The sequence below is a fragment of the Temnothorax longispinosus genome, chromosome 12 (assembly GCF_030848805.1).
Source record: "Temnothorax longispinosus isolate EJ_2023e chromosome 12, Tlon_JGU_v1, whole genome shotgun sequence".
Taxonomy (NCBI): domain Eukaryota; kingdom Metazoa; phylum Arthropoda; class Insecta; order Hymenoptera; family Formicidae; genus Temnothorax; species Temnothorax longispinosus.
In genome coordinates, this window is record NC_092369.1 from 9,557,895 (window position 1) to 9,581,410 (window position 23,516).

The 23,516-nt window shown below is 38.9% G+C and overlaps 2 protein-coding genes across 4 annotated transcripts in view; one reads left to right on the top strand and one right to left on the bottom strand.

Annotated features, from left to right (window-relative positions):
• Positions 1 to 1,952, bottom strand: part of LOC139822727 (cytochrome P450 4c21-like) — a 92,811-nt gene extending 90,859 nt beyond the window's left edge. The window contains exon 1 of the mRNA XM_071794680.1: positions 1,880 to 1,952. Within this exon, the coding sequence (XP_071650781.1) occupies positions 1,880 to 1,952 (73 nt within the window). The remainder of the gene's footprint in view (positions 1 to 1,879) is intronic.
• The window catches only part of LOC139822868 (uncharacterized), a 183,734-nt gene that overhangs the window by 43,399 nt on the left and 116,819 nt on the right, over positions 1 to 23,516 (top strand). For 2 of the 3 annotated variants that reach the window (XM_071795020.1, XM_071795021.1), the window contains exon 1: positions 3,378 to 4,203. The exons of the other annotated variant lie outside the window; for it this stretch is intronic. In XM_071795020.1, the coding sequence (XP_071651121.1) occupies positions 4,101 to 4,203 (103 nt within the window). In that variant the 5' untranslated portion in view covers positions 3,378 to 4,100. Of the gene's footprint in view, positions 1 to 3,377; positions 4,204 to 23,516 lie in introns of those variants that run through there. 3 annotated transcript variants of the gene reach the window in all.

The following is a 23,516-nucleotide window of genomic DNA, read 5'->3' on the forward strand; positions in this document are numbered from 1 at the left end:
AAGCGTCCCTGTTTTCTCCCCTTGCCTTTCGCTCTCCTTCTTTTTCCACCCAGCTCGTGCTATCCTATTAAAGTGCGATCTTGCGAATCTCGACGGCTCGGCTCAGCTCGGCTCGGCGCGACTTTCGGCCGGTCGCGTCGCGTCGCGTCGCCGCGCCGTGCCGTCATCATGAATGAGGATGGAAAGCTGTTTTATACGGTCATAAGGAGGGTGGCGATACGGATAAACGACGCGGCGGTAACGAATGATGTCTTCGTGATATTTCAACCGTCTTTTTCCCTTTTTCCCCTTCCCCCTTTGCACCCCGCCGTCTTCCTTCTGCGCGCGCCCTCCTTTCGCGGCCGTTTCCGGGGTCAAGATTCACGAGACGAGGGAGCAAAGCCGGAGACGGGGGTAGGCGAGAAAAGAAAAGCGACAAAAGGGGAAGGCAGGGAGAGCAGTAGAGCGCGCGCGAGCGCGAAAGATAAATTGCAGGCGTAGATGTACCCGCCATAAAGAGAGCGTGCTGACCGGTCCATGACGATCCCGTGGCGACTCCATGTTTAAGCAGCAAATCGCGCATCGGAGATTCATGAATGCGCGGCGCCAAGTGCCTTTTGATACCCGCATCAGCGGCGAAGACGAATAAGATTCTTATTCTATCGTCCAGAAACTGGAACTTGTATGGAAACGCGCGCGAATCGCGCTTCAACACGCTTTCGCGACCGCTAGCTTCTTTTTTATGCGACTTTTACGTTTTGACGTATAGATAAGAGAATATTACCTTCCTCCCCTTAACTTTTATATACCGTTACTCTCAATTCTCAAATCCTTGCGCGCCAGTCGTCTCTAAGCAATCCGAGAACTTTCCGCGATATCCCGTATATAGTCGCTCGGAAATTCGCGCACGCGTAAATCCGAACAGAATTATCCGCTCTAATCTAAAGCCCTTTACACGGCGAACTTCAGAATCCCATCGCGCGCGCAAGACATCCGGCGGAAAGTTTGACTGCGTCTAAGAATAGTCGCGTTCCAATTAATCTTGAAGTACATTTTAGACGTTCGCACTTCATTAAACGTGTAATCGCTCGATTAATGAGATGTACGAGATACCGCGGCGTGAATTGCGGTTAAGTTTCACCGGGGTAATAGACCTGTTAATCCTGAAAGTGGTGTGTAAGTTGAGTTTCGGAGCACTAATCAAGATACACCATTATTGATGATATACTTATTTTAATGAAATTCTTAAAATTTGTCTAGCGCGGGTTAAAAATGAACGATTCAATTTAATACACTGTATAATTCATTATCACGGAATCTCCTCTCAATCTCGAAGAACTTCAAAAATTTCATCATTAAAAAAAAATACTTAACAATTAATAAGGATTTTAGATTATATCTCTTTATATTGGTACGCGAATTACATCGGTATGCACAGGAATTAATTTCTTTAATACTACGTGTTAGAATTTTGCCAAAGTTAACGCGTGTCTTTAACATTGTTCTTCGGAATAATACGTTCGATTGATCGAAAAATGAAATACTTGAGGGATGAAGCTCGTAACGCTTTAGCTCGTACTATTGTGTGTTGAAATATCTGCTCATTTCTAACTAAAATTGCCAGAGTAGCACAAAGGGGAGCAATATTGGGATTCAATAGGATACCTATATACGTAAGTACCAATGGCATCTTATTAATGTTATCATATATTTTAACAGTATTTTACACGTTATCTGTGTCGAAATTAATTATTCCCTTTTTACTCGTGAATGCGCGTCATAGATATTCTAAGCCTCAGAGATTTATATCGGAAGTTTTTAAATATGTAACAAGTGACAGTCCCCCCTTTTTGTATCTATTCATTGTAAGCCGCAGCATTTCGTTTGATGTACTTTTTACAAAACATTTTCAATGGCATCGGCAAAATTAGGCCACTCGGTTTATGATCTATGGCTTCTACTATGGGTACCATGGTGCACATTATGCCGATCTGGTTTGCTTCCTGCGAATATATCGTGCATCAGTGTTTTCGAAACGAGGCCCTGCGAGCGATCAGCATACGTCATTTACGCAGTTCGTGGCGCCTGCGGGCAACGCAATCCGCGCTGCGGGGATCAATTCCGGGAAGCATGGGAACAACGTAGATGTACATTTCCGCGACGTGTCTCGCGGAGTTCGATGTATGTGACGCGGCGGATACAGAATAAATCGCATTTTTTCCGTGCGGAATTAGGACAGGTAAAGAGTTAGACGTTCGCAATTTTTAATCTTTTCGCGACGGCCGAGCTGGACGTAGAGCTCTATCACTGTACGAATAACTCTGCCTCATTAATACCAATATCTACTGTCTGCTGCTTTACAGCGTCAATATAAAATAATAAAGGGATAAATAATAACGGTATTTTGCGAGGTATTTTGATTTGTTTACACGCAGTAAACTAGAAATAAGTAGAATAATATAACATGAACATAAACATTCTCAATGCAAAGTAAATAAGAGAACCACAATATATTTCGTTTAAAAAATAACGTTTGTAGGGAAGCCATAATAATGTACCTAAGGGATTAAAAAGAGTGCAAGACATCAGAACATTTATATCTCTCTTATCTCCTTTTCCCTCTTATTACGACAATTATTTTATTATCAACTGTTCGCCGAGCATCTCAAACGGTGTGTACAAAAGTGAGTTTTTTTTGCATGTGTGCGTGTATATACGAATTACAATAAATCGGAGCGTAATCTACAGTAATCGTGAACTGTAGATGCAAGACTAGGATTCAGTAAGGATAGCACGTATCCTCGAGATAATCATGATCCGTGCGATCAACTTACGCGCACGAGGAGCGAGGAGCGTGCGCCCCGGGGCCGACAATATGGCCCTAATGTCGGTCGAATGATGACACGCGTAACAAACCACATTCATCAAGAAAAAAAAAACTTTTGGCCAACGAACAAATTGAATCCGAAGGTCTACGGAGACCGTCGGCACTCGGCAGGCAATCGCCCGCGCGCCCTCATGGCCCGTCGCGTGTGAAGGGAGGTGCGGAATAAAATCGCGGATCTTCGGGGGGCCTGCCCGCGTACATGTATGTGTGTGTGTATGTGTGGCCTAGCCGCGGGGTGCGGGCCGTTCGAGAAGAGCAAGCGCCAGGAGGGAAGACGAGAAAACGAGATCGCGCGCGCGGCTTCCCGGCGAAAGCGGGATAAACCCGCGCGAGAGACGCAGGCAGGAAGAGCGCGAAGCGCGAAGGAGCCGACCAGCGACGAGCGACGTGCGCGCCCGCGGCGGGTAGCGGGGGTGGGTGGAAGCGGCCGCGCGGGGAGCGGTGCGGAAGCGCGCTGCGAGATCGTCGGCGCGCGGTGGTGGGGATAAAAGGGCGGTCGACGCAGGCGCGACTCGCGACAGAAACGGCTTCGCGCGGCGACGCTCAGTCTCGTCCGTCGCAATCCAGTGCAGATATACGTGCAATTACCCTGTCAACAGTGCTTAAAATCCTCGCGTTCGTGCTCGTGCCGCGCTCTCCTCGTTGGCACACGCGGTGATCGATAACGCTTCGCCGACGAGCCGCCGTCGATCATCGGACACGTCGCGATCGACGCGCGTATAAGGAGGGAAGAAGGTGAAAAAAAGGAGCGAAGGGAGATAGACGCGCGCGGGACGTGGAAGCGGCAGCCGGGGGAAAGTTTTTCCGAGCACGCGGCGCGCGCGAAGAGGATAAATCCCGACGCCCGACGTCCCGGTGATTTGAATTCGACCGTTTTCCGGCCGTCCGCGTCGCGAGAGAGCGGAGGGACGATTCGGCGTGAAGTTTGCCGCGAGATCTCCGGCGGACGGTGAGTACCGCGGCGCGCGTCAGTCCGACCAGTACGCGCGACACGAGTGGCAACTTTTTCGAGACTTCATCCACCGCGCCGGTTCTACGATTCGCGACGATTCATTCGAACGAACGAGCGAGTGATTTGCGAGCCAGCGAGGGGCAGAGGGGAAGAGCCGTGGCCGTGCGAGAGCGAAGCAGATGTGGTGCCGGGTAGTTGTTTCGCTACGCAGTTCCGTTCACGCGACCTGACTGCCGCCGCGAGTGGTGAATCCTGAGTGTCTGTGAGACCGCGAGTCCGCGGATGGTTGATCGTCGTGGGACCGCCGGACCTTCCGTACGCGCCGTCAAGATGAAGACTTGCCACCTGTGGCTAGAAGCGGCCGTCGCTCTCCTGGCGATAACAGGTAAGCGACCTGCGTGTGCGTCGGAGTGTGTCGTAGTGAGATTTGTGCGAACGTTCGGAAAAACCGATCTCGCGCCCACGTAACTTTTACCTTTTCGATAGATTGATCCGTGGGCGTCCGTGTACGTATGTGTGCGTGCCGACGCGTTGCGCGGCAAAGTATTCCATATTGTTTGTTTTTTGCATTAAATTAACAGATTAGATGCGATTCTTTCGCATCAGTCGCCGGCAGAGCGATATTGCGTCCTCGGTGGGTATCGTGAATATTTGCGTGAATTTAACATTTTCTTTCTCTTGGAACAAAATTTCGATAATGAAATGTATATTTGAAATGCATTTTATCATCACATTTAAATTTAATTTTTCAAATCTGCTTTGCATACGTATAATTTCGCAAAACGATAACAGTTTTCCGTTACCTCGATGTATTTCGACGTGAAATAAAATAAAGAGACATTAAATTAAGCACGATGTCACATAAATTTTATCGGAATGGCGGATATAAAATGATATACGTTAGAAATTGATCAGAATTTATTGATAAAATTGATGACCGCGGTAAAAGGAATATTATCGTAAAACAGTGCTTTTTTTTAGGGGGGGGGGGGGAATTTTGGCTTTAGAAATCGCGAATAAACATTGAAGTTCGTTATCGTGGAACTGCATTATCTCGTACAAAAATGTTTATTGTCGCAAGAAAACGTAACAAATACTTTTCTGTCTTACTTTTGGTGCGGCAATTCGCCAAGAAGCCGCTGTGCTTCGCGCTTCCAGACGCCAGATGGTTAGAAACCGAAAAACGGGGTGACGAATTAATACGTGTGTAAAACGCGGAAAAGTCTTCCCTTTTCGTAAAATAGCTCCCCCGCTGGTTACGTCGTCGCGTCTCGACGCTCATCGCGCCGCACGACGCCGCGAGCAAAGGCAAACATCCGTGGCTGAGCCACGCGAAAACAACACTATCAACGCCGACGATCGTATCTCGCGAATAATGCACGTTTCTTTCATAACGGTTTCTGTTGTCGACACGTGGACAAAAAAAGCGAGTCAAATAACGTGATGCGACGGAAACGCGCTATCTATCGTATCACAATTCAATTCGCGTCTTTTATCGCGGGGTTAATAAAGTTACATTAGACCTATTCTTATATATATATATATAAAAATCGCGTTTGATTATTCATAGTGGCAATTGTGAGATAATTCAAGTTGCGTTCGAGCGAAGTTCTGCCCTCGAAAGAGACTGTTTTCTCTTCCGAAGTGAGCACATGCCAATTAAAGCAACTTGCGGGAAAGAGTTGATCCTTTCGCGCTGCGGCACGTAAAATTGGCTTTTTTTGGTTTACCAACAAACGGGATATAAATTTGTTGCAATTACGGTATATTGTTTGTAGTTCCGTATGACAATCGTTGCATGTAACTGGCATGAAATAACGATGGCACAAATTGGTAGCACGAAGGCACGAAGTCTGGATCGATTTTTTTTTTCCAAAGTTTTCCATTACCACACAATTCTACTTACATATATATTCTTTTATGCAGCAACGTTACATAGTCTTCCGATAAAATTTTGGCACGCAGCACGAAAAATTTTTCTCACGGGTTTTTACGCTTCGTCGTATGCAATCTTTTATTCATGTCCGGGAAGTATGTATATCAAACATGATAAAATAAAATACTATCAAGAAAAATTCTCGTCGACTAATCTTGAAAGATTAGTACACACTAAAAAAAAATTATTTGCAAGAAAATATATATTTTATATTTTAGCAGAGCACTCTGGTCAAAGCATGTTAGATAACGATGAATAAGCAACTGATATTAATCATTTATCATTTCACGTACAAATTTACGTAGTAGTTAATCCATTACATGAATTAAAATCTATATTGTTCTGTACTTCACATAAATTATAATTATACTTATTATATAAAATATTATTATATTTCTTTTTCCTAGAAAAGCACCTAGAGAGAAGTTTCTTTTTGCATAAAAGTTATCCTCAGCTTTTTCCGATGGTAACACAAATATTGTTCTCGTTTTGTTATTTTTGCGTTAATATTAAAAGTAAAATTATAAAATATACTTACGTATAAACTTCTTATTAATGTTCATAAAAGAAATTGTCTTTCTTCCGAAATGGAATGCAAACTTCATTTATCAAAATTATATTATATATTGAGAGTAAAAATATATTGTTTTCTTTTTTTATCTTCACAATTTTTCATTGGGCTATAAATATGGTATATCTTTTAAAATTAAAATAAGAAGATCATACAAACTACTGGGCTTTACTCATGATCATTATATCGACTGTTGAATGCCGAATATGTATAATTTGCTTCCATAATTAATATTTTTAACAAAGAGAAGTCAGACTGTTAAATTAGCACGCTAATTTATAAAAGTCAGACTAGTTATTCTAAAAACGGTAAATCTGTGGATTTGCCGAGTCTCCCAAACACCCGTCCTTGTGTTCCCCGGTTCAAACCTTTCGTTCTCGCCTCTTTCCCGGCAAACGCACAGCAGTCGTCGAAAAAGCGTCGAGAGAAATCAAATGAGTTTGCGCAGGAGTGACAATGGAGTTTCGCGACTGTAATCAAGCTACTGTGAGTGGCACGGGAAAGAGGCCGCCGTGAAGGGTGCAGGGATCGTCCTGCGCATTTGAATTTCCACGCAAAGGGAAACGAGGTACCGCCGATAGCGTCTAGAAATCGTCCGCGGCGCGACGATAGAGACATTGAATTAAGCACGATGCAGACCCCTTAATTAAACGCTCGAAATTGAGCCATCGATTAAATACTCTCTCTCTCTCTCTTTTTGCGCCAAGAACTTGCACCCTTTTTCAGTGCGGAAACCAAAACGTCTGAATTATTGGCGCGAATTCGTCGTCCATTCATCCGTTCCCGATACATATACTGCAGACGCGATGCTGCATCTACAGCGTTGCGTGTTAAATAAAGTAATTCGTTTAAATTTACAATGGAAGTAAGAGTAATTCTCGGCTTGTGCAATTAGTGAGTTAAAAAACTACCCACGAGCTGAAAATCCGTAAACTGGAGCCGCGCGCGCGCGCTCAACAAAGGATCGCCAACATTTAATGTGAGAGAATTACGCTTGTAGTCGTTCCGCGCGAATTTATTTACACGCCTAGCTGTCGCGAACGCATTAGCCGCCCGAATCGAGAACTACGTGTATGGAGTTTAATTACAATTTTGATGAGGGCGGCGTTAAGCCAGGAATATCACGACCGAGTGCTCCGCATAGACGCGCGCACACGCAGCAGACTGATCTGCCGAGACACGGTTGCCGAGACATTAGACGGTTCACAGTTAACGCTCTCTCGTGTAAGACAAGTGGCTTAATTAATTATAGACTTACAATAGAACGAGCTCTGGCGCGATTTTTATTTTACTATCGAGGCCGTCAACTAAGCGCGGATGCGCCGTGACGTTAGGACGATTTAGAGCGTACGAGCGCCGCGAATTTCGGGTTCTCACCTTCGGAAAACTTTGCGCAGTTACTTAGGCTTAGTTTCGGTGCGCCTCGGGAGCTGTCTTTAGTACCGACAGTTGTTTGAAGCCGGTCTACGCGTGTATCGGAAGCGAAACTGCCGCTGTTGTGAGTAGTTATAATTGAGAGACTGCGTTTGCGAAATGGGCCACGAGCGACCAGGAATATTATTCACGGAGACGACCCGAAGTTTTAGCGCTGGAAAAGGCAAGCCAGATGCAAACTTCCATCGCAATCGTGAATATCTCGAAGAGTCGGGGATGTAATTTAATTTTTTAATTAAACGGTATATAAGGGAGTTACGTGGAAATATTATCAGTTGGTAGAATACGAAATTTTAAATAGCTGTTTTTATTTGTAAGATGAAATAATATTAATAACTATTGAGAGTTTTTTAATGCACGCTACGTTTCACCTCGCGGACTGCTTATCTTAATTATTCAGATAATATTCTATTCCGCTGTGGGCGTGTGCATTATAATAGTAATACATTACACATTATTACTTATTACACTTATTACGCTAGATGACATTAATGTTATTTGTCGGATATGGTAACAACCGTTGTCTGATGAGTAGTTGCATTAGTTTCGTGTTTGTGTGCAAATTAAATACATTTTTATAAATTTCTTAAATTAGTTTTCTCTTACAATATATTACGTTTTAATTGAAAAAGTTTCTTACGGATAAGTATTATTTTATATTTCAGATACAATTTAAAACTAAGAAAATAGTAAAATATTTTTATTCTCGAAGTATTATTATATTTTATTATATTATTATTGTGTCTTTTTACATTATTTTATGTCACTGCATTGTATTATTATGTTATGTTGTATCTATCGGATATATTTGGAAGTTTTTAATTTATATTAATAATTACAGTATGTAGAATGCTATTTCCCTGCACAATTGTTACATTATGGTCTCTCTGCCATTTCTTGTCGCATCTCATGATAATATCGTTCTTGCTAGGTCTGGTGATATTAATCTTAATCATTGTAACTACGATGTTCGGTGATTATCCACATTAACTTGGTTTGTGGGCAATTTTGCAATTAGTCGACAAGAGATTATGAGATTTTTACGATTATACTTAACATATTTAGGGGGAGCGCGTGATATGACTGTTACATAATTAAAGTAGTTAAAACAAACCTATCTCTAAAATTCGTTTTCTTTATTATTGTTATAAAATCCGTGTTATATTGAGAATACAGAATCCTAATGATACAAATGACGTTCCGTCCTGTTCCGTGCGTGTCGCACGATGATAACATCGTTGCTGTCAGACTCGCTAATATTAATCTTAATCATTGGCTTCTGTGGCAGTAACTACTGTGTCCGGTGATTATCCATATTAGCTCGGTTTGTCATGTACCATTTGTATTTGGCGAACGTTGTACTTGCGTAAATTAGTGCGTTGTGTTAAATCCATATAAATTTCTCTTCGGAATAGATGTTTAAAATATCGGTTGAAATTTCCATTTAATTGTAAATACGCACACCGTGCATAGTGCGATATCAACGTCCCTTTATTCATGGCACATTTATCGTATTTTTAAAAGTTTAATCAAGCAGATCGTGATATACTTTACTTTTTTTTCCTCACATTTTTTTTCTATCTCGTTTGCGCGTGTTCATTGTGCAAGGTTTATGGATATCTGCTGAAAGAATATGTACGCTAGAAATATTCATAAAAGGTATATTAATATCTTTAATTTTTTTAGATTTTATATTATATTGGCTATATTATTGAAAAATTTGCGCGCTAGTGAAATTCGCGAAATACATAATATCCTTTAATTCTGTATATTGTTACCATAAAAATTGACCGCGTAAAAAATAATGTAATATTCTCTAGTCGATGCTTTTCGCGACTGTATTATAAGCTCCACATTTTTCCATCAGCCCGAAACTTTCGGAATGCTATTAATTGTTTTTTCTAGCCGGGTACCGTAATGAACTTTATAATCCCCTGTGCTCGAATAAGGACGCGTATAAACTTTGTTTTAAATACTTTGCTTGCAAAAAGAATCCCAAGGTTGCTTCATCATCAAAACTCGGTTTCGGCTTACTGGTTAAGTATATTGCGGCGCAGCGTTTCATTTTTAGAGAGACAGCTTAGTAATAAAACGATTACTATCTTCAACGAATCCGTTCTTTATGTTTCTAGCTATCAATTTATTTTATATATTGCATACATTACATATTTCGTAAGAAATATAAACGTTTTATGGCTGAGAAGGAATGTACGAAATGATTTAAAACTCTGTAAATTCAAAAAATGTCACATGATTTGTTTTTTACTTGTGTATGTGTGTGTAGCGGGGGGGGGAGTTAGGGAACAGAAAGAAAGAACATCTTTCACAATTCTAATTATAAATTAGTTGAAATAATTTACATACATCTGAACAAATAAAGAAAAGGATAGCTTCATTTTTTTCCTAATCCATAGCAGATGATTACTTTTGTGGAAATATTGTCCATATATTCTTTGAATAATTTGTGCAGATTTGGCATTGAAATGTGAGCCGTGAATTCAAACCGCGCTTTAACATGCGAGATTACCTTTTCATCGAAGGTATACAAAGCTCACGAGATCGAATCGACATAGGTCAAGCGTTTTAATTGGAACACGTTCACCGATATCGGGGTACGGGGTACAGTTTACGCGGAAATCGCCGTTTCCCCCGAAAACCGATCTCGCTCGATCCCTTCCGGAAACTGCAGCGCAGTCCGGCACTTCCGAGAGACTTCCGCGATATCCGTACAATGTCAATCTTTGATCGTAAAAGTATAAGTTATCTCGTTAAACTCCGGAGAATATTCTCCAATAACTAGAAAACTCCTCTTTGAAACTCGTAGAGCCGAGGACTGCTTTCCTGTTCGAGATTAAGGGGCGGCGGCTTTTTGTAACTGGAACGGCGAGCGTTCGTTCCACCTGGCTATCCGACCAGTTGAAAGAAATGCCCTCGTACGCACCCTCCCATCCACCCACTCACATACATACATCCCCCAGGAGAGAGAAGAACGGGATGAGGTGTTACTGTCTTTCGAGTAGTGGACGGTGCTACCGTCTACCGGAACCCCGGAGGGTTGTAATTTCATCTCGCATTAACCCGGAAAAGACCCCGCGGGATATGGTGAATACGTCTTATGGTTCGCGGTTTCTTTTACGTGGCGTTTCCCAAGGTGGGGGAAAAAACGGGAAGGCTTTGAATGAACCTTGCACTTTCCTCGCTCATATTTCCATTGCGGCGTAATTGCGCGTCTCGCCCGCGGCACTATAATGACCGCGACAATGGCAGCGTCAACGATGCGCTTTTTAAAAATGTGCACAAAATGCGAGGTGTCGGTTAAAACGGTCATAGGTAAATCGCAACGTAGTTAAGGTAATGTATGGGTCGTACGTTGTAATATGTATCAATATCTTACTCTTATACGTTAAACATTATTTGCTAATGGTTATTAAACAAATAGTGATAATATTAATATCATTATCTATATATTTCGTGTTTAGCGTCAGAAATTATATTTCGAGTATTTAGTATCAGAGAAACATTAAGAGAAATTGATTATGTGATCTGAAAAGCAATCACGAGAGAAATCTTCTAAATCACACTTACAATTAGATATATTGTCAGGCTTATTAGTTACTTTAATTATTAGTAGTTACTTTAAGTGGCTCCTCGAGTCTAGACTTTAGTTTTTGCACTCTAGTTTTCGCCAAACCGCAAAAAGAAACTATCGTAGATGGATACAGTGCGACGTGCAGGAGAAAACAAAGGGTTTGTCAATTTTCGTCTTTATTCCTAAGGGAGAGGCCTTGACGTGTAGAAGCGAAGGTAGCGGGAGGGAAGGGGAGAAAAGAAAAGAAGGTTGGCGGCGAAGAAACACGGAACTGTAGCGCAATGAGTCTTTGGAGACTCGTGCCAGGTAAACGTCTTGGGTCTGTCGAAGCTCTGAAGCGAAAAGAGACACTCGGCGGGAAGAATCGAGGTTTTATATAGGTACACGGCGATTTATCTCTCTAACGGCCGACTGACAAGAATTCTCGTTATCGCGAACAAACCGTTTCGGTGAGAGCCTATCGAAAGCTATAGAATGGACAGTTGAACGCTTGTTAGCTTTTAACAATTTGCGATATCATATTACACATTCTCGTATATCACACATTCTCATATATTACACATTTTCAAGAACGTATTTAATTTGCTATTAAATATTTACTTTTTGTTATATTTTTGAATACGTAAGAATATCAATGCCATTATGGTCTTTACAATTAACGCACGAGTATTAAAGTTCTTCATAATTCAAACATATTTTTGAATATTTTTTTATAAACATCATCATATATCTATATAATCAAGTTCAATACTCGAAAAAAATACCGCTTTTAGATGCAATATATGGTATCAATTAGATTTTGAATTATTAATGCTCGATTTTTTAGAAGGGATTAAAGAATTTATAGATAAAAATATCGATCGCGCTATGTTACGCTACGTTACGCTACGCATACATATGATCAAATTTTTGAACAAAATGGTATCTGCTCCGTGTACGATTTAGAGATGCATATATAGAGTTTACACAGAATGAACTTCATTCTACGCGCTGCATAACAATTGAACCTCAAGTATGACGATAAGTATCTTATACGGTGAGATTGTAAGTTCTCCTAATATCATCCATAATAACGCGTAGCAGTACGTTTGTTCTGCACAAGTATGTCTACCGTCGACAATTAATATGTTCACTGCACGTCGTTGATACCTTAAATTCTACAAATGCATCAAATATAGGAGCCCAAAATTTGTCCCCGCGCCTAATTTCGTCCTCTTCAATGTCTCGGTCCTGTCGCTAAAAGCGCTATCAGCGCCAGCACGTGTGTATAGAGGAAGGCAAACAGAGCTACTTGTGAAAGTTAAGTGACCCATGAAACTTTCGTACTGGTTTTACAAAGTTTTTTCGTTTTCTTGGTAACGAGTTCTTGCAATGCTAATGTCATTATTAATAGTCTTTTACGTTTAATGTAAGTGTTGTTTTTATATTCCTTGCATGTAATTGGCTTCTTAGGTACGTTGTCAATAGGAGGGTGTGTGAGTTGTGTGCCGTCATGTTAACTTGTTGAGAAGGTAGGAGCCGCGATGTTAGTTTGAAGGTTTCTCCTAATTTTGTTCCCCTTTATGTTTTTAAATTTGTCCCCTGGACGAGTGAAATTTATTTGTGATACTTGCTTGGAAGATTAAATGCTTATCTAAAAAAATAATAAGATTATTAATTTTTTTTTCAAGTAAACTTAATATTATTTGAGTTTTGCTATACATATATAAATTTATGTTTTTAAATTTTCTATAAGTATAAAATTTTGTATCAATTCACTACAATCGCGGACTAATTATGTTCACTTTTGTAATGACTTTTAGTAAATAATACACATAAAGTTGAAAATTAAAAAAAACAAATCGTAATTACCTCATTTTTTCGGAATTTAGTATAGGGACAAAATTAGGTACTAACACTTTTTTTGGTTTTGCCGAAAGTAGGTACTTTTGAAATTAATTTTTTTGGGTACTAACAATTGATTATACAGGTGATTTGGCTTGGTTTCCCGGTGAAGGGATGTTTAACGAAGGTAATGTCAAATTTTTAAGCTCTTACATCATCATTTAATACGGTCTTCAGGTACGAAAAAGTGACTAAAGGACGAAATTTGGGCCCCCTATTTCATAGAAATTATAATGGATTATTATGCAAACGTATAAATCAATAAAATCAACGTTTATAGAAATCAAATCAAAAGACAAAACAAGATATCAAATACTCTGATTTGTCATACAGAATGGCGCATATAAAACCGGTTCCAAACGCAAAATAAAATTACAAAAAACTGGGGCCCACTTTATGTACGCTACTCTGTATAGACTTAATTTCTTCAAAATATTCCTGGATAATTTTTGGATTATTTAATTATGCAACTAACAATAAGTGACTTTCTCGTGTGTAATACTCCACTTTTGAACCACGTCATTTTTAGTCGGACAGGCATGATTCGCCATTAAACAAAAGACGATCAGTAATTAAATATGATTGTTCGAATCTACGTCTTCGAGAAGGTGTTAGCTGCAGACCAGGCGCTAGTCTTTGTACCTTTGGGACTTTGTCACAGGATGAAGAAAGGCGTAATGCCTAATTGAAAGGGGATTAATTAAAGCGCATGCACGGTAAGAAAACCTTACTCGGAACGGTTTCCTCCATCTCATGGGATTTCTTGCCGAATTATGCACAAAGTCTCTCGCCCGGCCTTTCTATTCGTGAAGTGCCATGGGAAATGCTTCTCGCTCGTAGGGACGTTTCGTAGTAGAGTATCAGCAAGTACTGGAGAGAAAGGGAGGATATGGGAGAATATGAGAGTACATGGGGGGTGGGTACTGGAGAGGAAGGCGAGACAGTTGGAATTTTGATAACGTTAGGGTCGAGGTTGCGTGCTTTGCCGCAGCAACCACGACATTTCTCTCGCAGTTATTCCGCAGCAAAAAAGAAATCTACGCCCACCCTGCCGCATACTCCGCGCTAGAATCTCTTCGACATTGACTTGCCTTGAAATTCAACGAACCCAACAACGTCGACGTGTTCCCTAACGAGAGAACCACGTGCACGCATCGCGGTCAATATTACTCAAAAGTATCTCGATAAATAAAGAGTATTCGTATAACAAAAGTGACATTATATAAAGATTATTTTACACAATAATTCGAAATGTTTGCAATTCTACTAACTTTCCTACCCACATTGCACTTTTCCTCTAGCTATAATTTAAAAATTTTATCAATGTTTTTATAACACTCGAATATAACCAATATAATATACCTACAATTATTAATATTTATATAGTTTACAATCTCAAATTAAAAATCTGTGGAATTGAAGTGCACCAGCAATTTGCACTGTGAAGAGATTTTATTATCGTTTATTCTTCATAAATAGTTCTGCTTTGCAATCGCTTCTATTTCACGGCTTGGTATATTTGTTATTTTAAATTAGAACAATCCATATCTTGAAAAGTTAATACTTTCCAGTGTTATCAATATTTGTTTGCTTCTTGCACCCTCTATTCTTTCCACAGAATTATGCAACTCTAGAAACATCGCGGCACAACGCGGATGTGAATGGCAAATTTTTGCGGCTATAACGACACTGGCCAGGATATATATTATTTCGCAGTAATGCCGCGGATTTCTCTTGCCGCCGCGAGTTTTGAGCAATTTCGCGGCGCGCAGCGTTTGCCTACTGTATTCTTAGGACGAACCGTAGCGAAGCAATGAAGTACTGTGGCTGAAGTCTCGCACACGGAATATTTTTGCGGAACACGCTTACACATATAAAAGCGCGATGAAATATTCTGGCATATACGTTACTCGTTATATCGTTGCAATATTTGCGCGCAGTCGAACGTCACGCGATGACAGGGCGTGTATGTGTTTGTGTGTGCGTGCAAGTCCTCACTAAAGATGAACAGCGAAATATCGCATGCGAAAAAATCTCGTGATTCGTGCAGATAAATAAGATCAAGTACTTGACCATGATACAAATATTGAGTTTTAATCTCGATATCTTCGATTATAACAATGTAAAATTTCTTCTGGAAAGAGTACACGCGCGCGCGCGTGTGTATGTGTATTTATCAAATTATCTTCTTGCAATATAAATGATTAATTCATACGAAAGATGGGAAATTCTTTATATAATTCTGGTTACGATTAGAATGTTTTTTTTTTTTTTTTACGAGAATTTCCTACGCGTCAGAGACGGAAAGGGATCACCCTTGTGTTTTTTCCATACCTCTATTCCATATCGGGGACTAACGAATTCTTCTCTTATTTCCCTTACAACGATAATAATCACATCAATCTACCTCGCATCGTATCAGCGCTTGCACTCATATACGTCGCACTGTTTATTATCACACTCGCGCCAGTTGGATGGTATATTATTAAACCATCTTCACCCTCTCGGCGTATGCCATCTCTTTACGTTTACGCACGTCGCTAAAATTACACGGAGTCTTTCTTTTTCCTCAGTCTCACACTCGTCTCTTTACAATCCTCTTGGTTCCACTTACGCGCACTCGCCGCGCGTGTTTCGTCTGACACGCCCGCAGAACCCACGAATACCTCGGCGTGAATATTTTTCTCGGATAGGAAACTGCATTATGATTATAACTCTCCACAACTTTTCTCCATTTACAACATAAATAAATGCAAGATAAATTGCAAGATAATTAAATTTCTAATTAAGATTTGTTGTATTAAACTTTTTAAAATGCAAAAATTGGAAAAATAAATGCATATGATTCCATCATGATCAATTTCTAGGAACGCATTTAATCCAAATTTGCCTTTGCCCAATTATAATGAAATAAGGGAATAATATCATATTGTTACATATAATTTGCATAGAAAAATTATTAGTTTAAAAAATTATGTAATAATATAGTTTTATGAAAATTATATGTAACTTTGTCATTTTTTTCGTGAACAAAAAATTGATTACTGATAAAACGGTTGAAAGTTCTCAGTCTTTAAATAGCTCAACTTTCGTCGTATTATCTGCTCGAAATATTTGCATCAATTAAGTATCTCACATTCTTCGTACAACAAATAGCAACTTGTTTATATAAGAAGCGAAAAATATATATTTTTTAAACTGCATTTATGAAATGACATGTAATGTTATTCTTATTATTGCCTTATTCTTTTAAGATTCATAATGTGAAAACTGTTACCATTCTAAACTACGTATACGCGCATGGTTTGCCAAGTCAATGCAATCGGGGAAATTTATGCGCGCAAACATCTCTGAAATCATGGGTAATTTAACGTGAAACGAGAAGAACCGCGAAGTCATTTAAAAGTTTTAGAAGTTGTCTTAGGGAAAAAAAAACTTTTTGCTCATGCGCACGGAAAGTTGGAGACGCGACCGATTATGACAATATTCGTCTTGAACTTATGTACCGTAACTGAGAATATATCAGTAACGGATAAAACTCAAGTACATAAATATCGAGAAGAGTGTCTTGTAAAGATATTAGTTGTTTATTATGCCTCCGTCTTCAACTGCAGTCCATGGAGTATAAATTATGAGTATCTCTGTGTTAATTTAGTAGGCGTGTGCATGACACGCTCTCGGTAACGATAGCGCGACTACTTCGAGCTGAATCCATTATGCCGTATACGAATATTACAAAGCTTACTGAATTGTAAATGAGACTCCTGTACTTCGTCGGGGTTAGCAACGGTAACTTCGGCTACTAGCCAACAACATTACGTCTGCAAGCGCGATACGAGTTCGTAAGTTCTGTTAATCTTTACTCATCTCGGCATTAAAGTCATAATGTAACCACGAGTGTTATGTGATACTTATTGTTTGCGCTGTTGCTTACGTATCATTAAATGTTTCCTACATTTAGCATGCAATAGAAACTCTGACATCAATTATTATCGAGGTTTGAATATTTGAAAGAATCATATATATTATATAAAAAGCGTTATAAGTCAAAGTAACAAACTGTAATATATTAATATAACAAAACTTTCGATAATAATATATATAGAGGTAATATAATTTTATTTTTTATTTTATTTCAAATATTTTAATAGTTCTAGATTGATTATATTGTAATCTAGTGATCATTTTAATAGTTTTAAATTGATATTTATTTTAATTAAAAAATTTCACATTGGAAGTTACAAACTTGTGGAAAACATAATATGAAATTTTGATTATGATAATATCTGTTTTGTAAAGAATCTATAGAAAGAGTTTGAGAAGATGTCGATGATTCTGGGGCGGTTTTGCAATATAGGTGGTTTTCCGTGTCATAATGCGCAAATGTTTTCAGTATATGTACAACGTATCAGGTGTGTATTAAACTTACTATGTCATGTCTTAATTATGGATTCTTGGAGTTAACTATGGTTTAGCGAAAACTTTATGGAAGGCAATTATTAGCCTTAACTTCTCAATTTTCGACATTGAATTTCTTGGCAATTAAGCGTTGAATTAAATTTGTGTTTAACTTAAATACACTTGAAATTAACTAAAGAACGAGGCTTTACTATGTATTAACACACTAATTGAAAAAAAACTCTTGAGTTATTTGTAGTTTAGAGTTTAGAATTATCATCTAAACAATAATTATTTTTCATAGCTTTGAATGAGAGGTGTTCGGATGGATATGGAATATTATACATATATATGTTTTACTGTAATGAATTTGAACTCTACATATCTGACAATTCTCTACATTTCATATATCGACGTCCATCAATTAGTGTATAAACGCCCAAATATTTATTCAAATATTACAGTTTAATAGCCATAAAATCAAATTAATTAATGTTTGCTCTTGTAACTTTGTTATTGTGAAGCAAGGGGTGTGATAATTTCGATAGATTTTAATAAAATTAAAGTATACGCATTTTTAATTATTATTTTTCAAGCAGATTGGCCGTATGTAAAATTGACGAAAAATTGTTGAGTGGTTTGTTAAACGAAACTGCTGGCTTTTCGGAAAAGTAATCGAATGAGTGATGTTGATCCATCTCTGAGGAATGTCTCGAAACTTTTCACATTTCTCAAGTTTTCCCGCGTATAATATATCGTGAAAAATACTTGAATTTACATCGAATTTGTATATGAGAAAATAATTCGCGCATGTGATTGATCATCGTGGCTCATATTTTTGACAGAAGCGGTAATAAATGATATGCATCCACATCGTAGTCGGACTTATTGTTAATGTCGATTAGTAATAATTATTGCCGTCTTGTGAAATTCCGTTAATAAGTTCCGGATTGTACTCCTTGTATTAGGAACTGTTTCGTCGATACTCGATAGCACGAAGAACGGTAGGAAGTTAGTCCCCTGAGGGTACCTGCAATATAGAGAATTGGAATCCGAGCGGATATTCACTGAGGCAGAAATAACTACACATGACTTGATAATTACCGGAATAAACCGCGATATTTGTGAACGTCAATACACATGTAGGAACTTTTGCTATATCGTATCATAAAAGTAGCAATTTCCCGATAGCTGTAAATCTCATGTGGCATGTAATTTCACGATTGCTACAGTGAGCGCATTAATTTACTCTGGGATACATCAATATTTACTTATCTACATTCTATATTGCGAAACAAGATGAAATTAAAATTTAACGTTCGAAAGAATTATACTTAAAACAATCTATTTTTGTGATTATGTCACAAATAGATTAATATTAAGCATGCTTAATTCGTGATAGCGGAGAGAACGAACAGATGTATCTTTAGAAGTATCTCGGCTTTTCTCGCGCGAAGGGTGGATTTCAAGTAATTATCTATCCCTACGGCGTCGTGATGGTTAAGTCCGCATATCCCTCGTGCAATTACCAGCTCTTAACGGAGCCATCAGGCGGTGTTTCGCACGTATTTCGCTGTGTTTTCTTTAGCACTAATACCGTCTGTGCGTTTATCTATTATAAAGGATCATGTTGAATGCTTCCTCACGTGATCGCCTATAGAAACATCGCTATCCACTGAAGTGATATCAACTCCATGTACCAAAATTCAATGCTGACTAATTGCTCACTTATAGTCGCGTTCGGTGACTTAATTGCTCTACCGGGGAATCTTTGAGATGTTGGGTTTGCGAAGTGGTGCCTCGTAATGGTTGAATGCAGAAAATTTAGGCAGTTACAAACAAACTGTGTAATGTACGCAGCCACTACACGGTTGCTTCGAGACTGGTACTTCGACCGTTGTATCGCTCCCAGTTGAGAGCATGAATCCGCGACTAGGAATTTTGCTCGTGCAGGGTAATTGGACGTAGCTGTGCGAGGGAGAAACCAATGTAAATTGGAATCAAATACATCTTTGTTCTCTCTCCGCTATTTTTCGAGATATGTTTATTAACTTATAAACGCGTGTATGGATCGTACAGGATTTTTTATTATTACCTTTGATGTAATATTGCGCGATCTTAATATATCTTATTTTCAATGTTCTTTTTTAAAGCGATTGTAATGAAAAATTGCAGAAATTTTACTTGATATCTTATTTCACATTTCTTACTTGCGTACCTTCGCGTTTTTTTTCGATAACAAAGAACAAGGAATACTAGAATGAAATCGTATGTTTAATTAACGAGTCGGTTCTTATTGTTCGATATCTGATAAATGCGGACTCTGAGATGAGTTGATGTTTGTTTCAGCTTTATTTAGCTGTTTTAGTCTGTGTCGACATTAGAACAGGCAGGCGCGTTGTGTGCAATTGCGATGCGTGGGGCGAGGATTCGTTAATAAGAGCGCCCACACTTTCACGGACGCCAGTGTCCGCCAAGCGACTCTCTCATCGACCGCTCTTTAATAGCCCGCAGATATGTGTTTCACGTACATCGCTAGTGAGATGCGAAGTAATTAAATGGACTTCAGCGCGCGCGAAGCAATTAAGACTACAAGAGAATATTTTTTGCAAATCGCGAACGAAGCGTATCGGGAAGTATTGATTCCTTGACGTGTCGCACGGGATCGGCGGAGTAATAAAATTAATTCGGACATTTCCTCGACACGATTAATTACCAATTAATTTTAACGCAACACCTGCATCTATTTGAGCAATTATTTTACGTAATGGGCGCGCTTCCTTCTTTATGCGCGGTAATAGCGCTTCCGAGTGAAGCACGGAGGCAATTAAATCCGGTTAACAAACTAACAATTAAACAGTGCTCTACATTTACATGTACGTGGCATATAGGCATTGAATGCCGTTTCGGCTTCTATTTGTTATTCCGGAGCATATAATGAGACTTGGGTGTGGGATGCTTTACACGCGTTCGCGCTCGCCGTTCACGATCTGGGTTATAAATTTGTTTTCCAGATGTTTCTTGCGTCCAAACATAGATGCACGGGATACATTGCGGGGGCTATACTGCAAACGGGAGTTGTCGATTCACGTATGCTGTTTATTTATAACGCATTATATTTATTATGTATTTCATATGATCGATAAAAGCTAATACTTCCTATTTACAAATGTAAAATTCATTTTACTAAATTGAATTATATAATAGGTTATCGTGAATATTGTGAAATAGTATAATTTATATATGATAAAGTTTGAGAATATTAAACTCGAAAAACTTGAAATATTGATTTTGGTTACAAAATATGTTCAATCTCTCTTAATTATAGTTTAAAATAAGTTAATAATTTCTATATCCTTAAAAGCTATTTTTGGTAGAAAACTTCTACGTTACCTGCCGTATATATTATCATAATAAAATGTACTTTTAATGTTATTAATCTTTTAGATGGTTCAATAGTATTTGATATTTGTACATTAAAAAATCAGGATATTTTTATTTAAAAAATGTATTTAAAATTTTTGTATTTGTAAATTTACAAATTTGTTGTATAAACAAAATATGAAGCAAATGTTTTCGTTAAACATGTACGATTGAATAACGTTAAAACATTAACTTCTCGTTTTTCATATATAAATTTCTCGGATTAAGTTTACATGCATTCAAAATATGGCAATTCAAAATATCCGTCTATCGGGTTTGCTTCGTTGTTATGGAATCCACGCAAGCAGGAAAAACACTTCCTATTACTGTGCATCTAGCGTCTGGTACCAATTACGCAACGGATTATTGGGGACATGGTCCACGATACGTTTGACCAAGAACGTTTCACGGCCGAGATCCAACAGATGCGCCGGCATCAAAGCTCGCCGTTCTCGCTCGGTCTGGCGCGCAGAGCATACGACCGCGGAATAATTCAGATCCTGTCAAAAAAATGCGACGGATGTAAAGTAACGTGAGAGCCGACGCTGTTATGTCAGACACAGCCACTATCAATATAACTAATGGCTAACGTTAACACATTTTAACGTTTAAATTTATAATGCGAAATTATCGGATAATATTCCGGTATTATATATTTTAGACTTATTGTTAGACCATTGTTCATTTATGATACGTATTATAAATTTATTAAAACACATGCAATATTTTACACATACTTTTAAATATACTCAAATTTCGTTTTTTATGAAGAATAAGTATATAGATTAGTATTTTACGTACGCCACGTTTTTATTTATTAGAATTTTATATTCTTGCGTTATTGTACAATCCGTCACGAGACGAAAGAGTTCACGGCGGATGATGTATGTACTTGAGTTTACGTTTATTTCTCGAGCACTTGTAAAATACTAGCAGGTGACACGTGGATAACGGATGCGACTTCGTTCTTTCGGTCTTACATATCTATCGTGAGGTCGAGCAAAAAGGTGTTAGATTAAAAGAAACGACGGCGGCAGCTGCAAAGAATCGATCGTGGGGAGGGATTGTGTCGGACGTTCGATCGTCTTGGGAATAATTCATACGTCCCTTGTGAAATTTTTGAAGGAAACATTACGTGCCCCCGATGTCGGGCCATCTCACCCTCTTTGCAGGCGGGTAATTGATTTTCCTTGCTGCCTTAACACCCACGATTCAAACTTTTTATACTTTGCCACAGCTTTTGGCATCGATCCGGACACGCTTCGCGAGTCAGACAGTTTAAAGTAGCAGCAATATTCGTTCGGCTTTGCCTAAGAGGAGGAAAGATGAAGAAGCATTTATTGCCGTGCTAAGGCAAACCTTTTAACAATAAGACCGGTTGTTAAAGAAATAAATGGAGATTAGAAAAAAATGTTTTCTAATCTCCATTTATTTCTTTAAAGTTATAAGTTATTTAAAACACCCACTATATTTTATTTATTTAAATATTTGTAATCTAGTATAAATAGTTTATATACAATTTCGTAATTGTTTCTAAAATTGAAAATTTTTTATACACTGTTTTTTGTTTAATATTTTAAAAATTATAGGCGAATATGATACTTCTCTCTTTTTTTTCTCTGTGCTTGAAACAAGAAAAGATATTAATTCACATTCAGTAGCGAAGTGATTTAATCGGTTTAATTTCGAGAGTGCTGGAAAGTAGATGAAGAGATTAGGAAGAGAGCACAGAATATGAGGCTGACCATCCTAGGGCGATAAAAAACACCAAGGTGGAATAATTTAAAAAATTGAAAGAATTAAGAGAAAAGGTTGTTGTATCGCGATCTTCATCCGTGCCACTCGAGGTGGATAGACTTGCGGATATATCTCGTGAGTGGGAGCTACGCAGGATTCGTCCGCGTGACGGGGTGGATGATAAAGTATGCAAATACGTGCGAGATGGGCGGAGGCACGAGAAAGAGAGAAAGGGAACGAACGCGAGGTGAGATTACGGATATGACAAAGGCACGCGGGGGAGGCAGAGACGAAAGCTGGGAAATAGCGGGTGGTGTAAATCCAATTTGCGCGACATCGGGGGTTACAGCGTTTCATTCATTAGCCCTTATTAGGCTGCATTATGCAAAAATGAGTCAACTCGCGCAACCAGCCGGAAATTAGGAGCGTAACCCTTTCGCCCGACCCTGACGAGAGCCTCTTCGTTACCGGGGCGCTCGTGCGCAGATATGAACGGCGAGCCGATGGGATTATTGTTCCCCGAAGTGCACTTGACGCAGAACGTCCGCGTCGCTAGAATTTTTTGTAAGTCGCTGCATGGCTCTATATTATAGAAATATCTCCTTCGAGACTTATTACAGTATAAAATTTATTTGTAATTGTGTATAATTGCGTATTGTGAGGATTTATCGCTTAATTTATATTTGTTGTATGTTACAACATTTTTAAAAGACATAATTGAAATTA